Below are 1,749 nucleotides of genomic sequence, written 5' to 3' on the forward strand. Positions count from 1 at the left end.
TATATATATATATATATATATATATATATGCATATGTGGGCACAAGACATCATGGAACGTGTACAACAAAAAAGTACGAAGCACAAGTACATGGAACATGAACTATTCTTTCAAACAACAAAAGACACAAATGGAAAACGAAACAAATCATCATTCAATGTCTGTTTTCCATACTGATGTGAGTTGGATAGTTTGGCAGGATAGCTAGCAAGCCAGAGGACTGCATCAAGCTCCAATGTCTGCTTTTGCATGGTTTCTCCACCTGGATGCTTTTCATAATGCCAGCCACTTCATAGTGTACTAGGTTGTGCCAGGCGAGGAGTTAAAGTATGATAGAGGTACAGAAACAGGCTTCTTACTATAGAGGAGATACCCCAGTATGCATATATATCATCATCATCATCATTTAACATCCGTTGTCAGTGCTAGCATGGGTTGGATGGCTTGACCAGGGCTGGTAGACTGAAGGGCTGCACCAGACTTCAGTCTGATGTGGTTTCTACAGATGCATACCCTTCCTAATGCCAACCTCTCTCAGAGTGTAATGGGTGCTTTTAAGTGCCAGTTGCATGATACCAGTATCTGCCATGTCTACAAATTCACTTGGCTCAATGGGTCTTCTCATCTCAAACACGGCATATTGCCAAAGGTCTCGGTCATTTGTCATTGCCTCAGTGAGGCCCAATGCTCAAAAGGTGCTTTTTACATGCCATCAGCATTGGCCACATTGCCTCCATGAGGCCCAATTCTTGAAAGGTGTTTTTTAGATGACACTGGCACAGGTGCCAGTTATGTGACACCAGCATCAGCCACAACAACAATTTTCCTTGGCTTGACGTGTATTAAGCATGGCATATCTTCAGAGGTCTCAGTCATTAGTCATTGCCTCTTGAGACCCAACGTTCGAAGATCATACTTCACCACCTCATACCTTGTCTTCCTGGGTCTACTGCTACTACAGGTTCCCTCCACAGTTAGAGATCAGCATACAAACACACTCACACACACAGAGGATGGGCTAAAGGTCATGAATGAGCATCGTATACAGTATATATAGGAAATAAATGTATACTAGTTATGACGGAAAATATAAAAACAATGTAATAGAATTTATTAAAATATACATACACAAACACGATACACACATGCATATATTATATACGTTTTTTTTTTGTTTTTTTTTTGCACTTGTGTGTGTGTGTGTGTGTGGACATGCTGACAGATAAATTCTTTTCTTTTTCAGTCATTATTACATGATCCCAATCCGGATAGCCCTGCTAATAATGAAGCAGCACAGTTGTATAAAGAAAATAGGCGAGAATATGAGAAAAAAGTTGCAGCTATTGTTCAGGAAAGCTTACAGGATGAGGAGGAAGAGGAGGAAGAACAGTCATAGCAGAAAAAAACAAAAACTACATATATAATGTGTATATATCTTTCACTTTAATACACGTTAGCATATCCACGAGTATGAATTTCTTTCTGTGTGTGTGTAAATATATATGTATGTATATAGTTTCTTTATATACATTCATTCATACATGTAAAGCGTATTTGTATATATTATAAGATATATATATATACATATACACACACAAACACACAGCACATTTTCTCGTTCAGATGCTCTCTATCTCTACTCTCTTTCTGTTCTATCGTTCTCTGATCCCTTTTCTGTTTTTTCTCATGCCATATGCATGTGTGTACATATACATATATATCCATCTATCTATCTATCTATATATATAT

The 1,749-nt window shown here is 37.9% G+C and overlaps 1 protein-coding gene across 1 annotated transcript in view; it reads left to right on the top strand.

Moving 5' to 3' along the window:
- LOC106874636 (ubiquitin-conjugating enzyme E2-17 kDa) overlaps positions 1-1,743 on the top strand; it is a 33,706-nt gene extending 31,963 nt beyond the window's left edge. The window contains exon 5 of the mRNA XM_014922431.2: positions 1,244-1,743. Coding sequence (XP_014777917.2) covers positions 1,244-1,396 — 153 coding nt within the window. The 3' untranslated portion in view covers positions 1,397-1,743. The remainder of the gene's footprint in view (positions 1-1,243) is intronic.
- The last annotated feature ends 6 nt before the right edge of the window (positions 1,744-1,749 follow it).

The sequence above is a fragment of the Octopus bimaculoides genome, chromosome 16 (genome assembly GCF_001194135.2).
Source record: "Octopus bimaculoides isolate UCB-OBI-ISO-001 chromosome 16, ASM119413v2, whole genome shotgun sequence".
Taxonomy (NCBI): domain Eukaryota; kingdom Metazoa; phylum Mollusca; class Cephalopoda; order Octopoda; family Octopodidae; genus Octopus; species Octopus bimaculoides.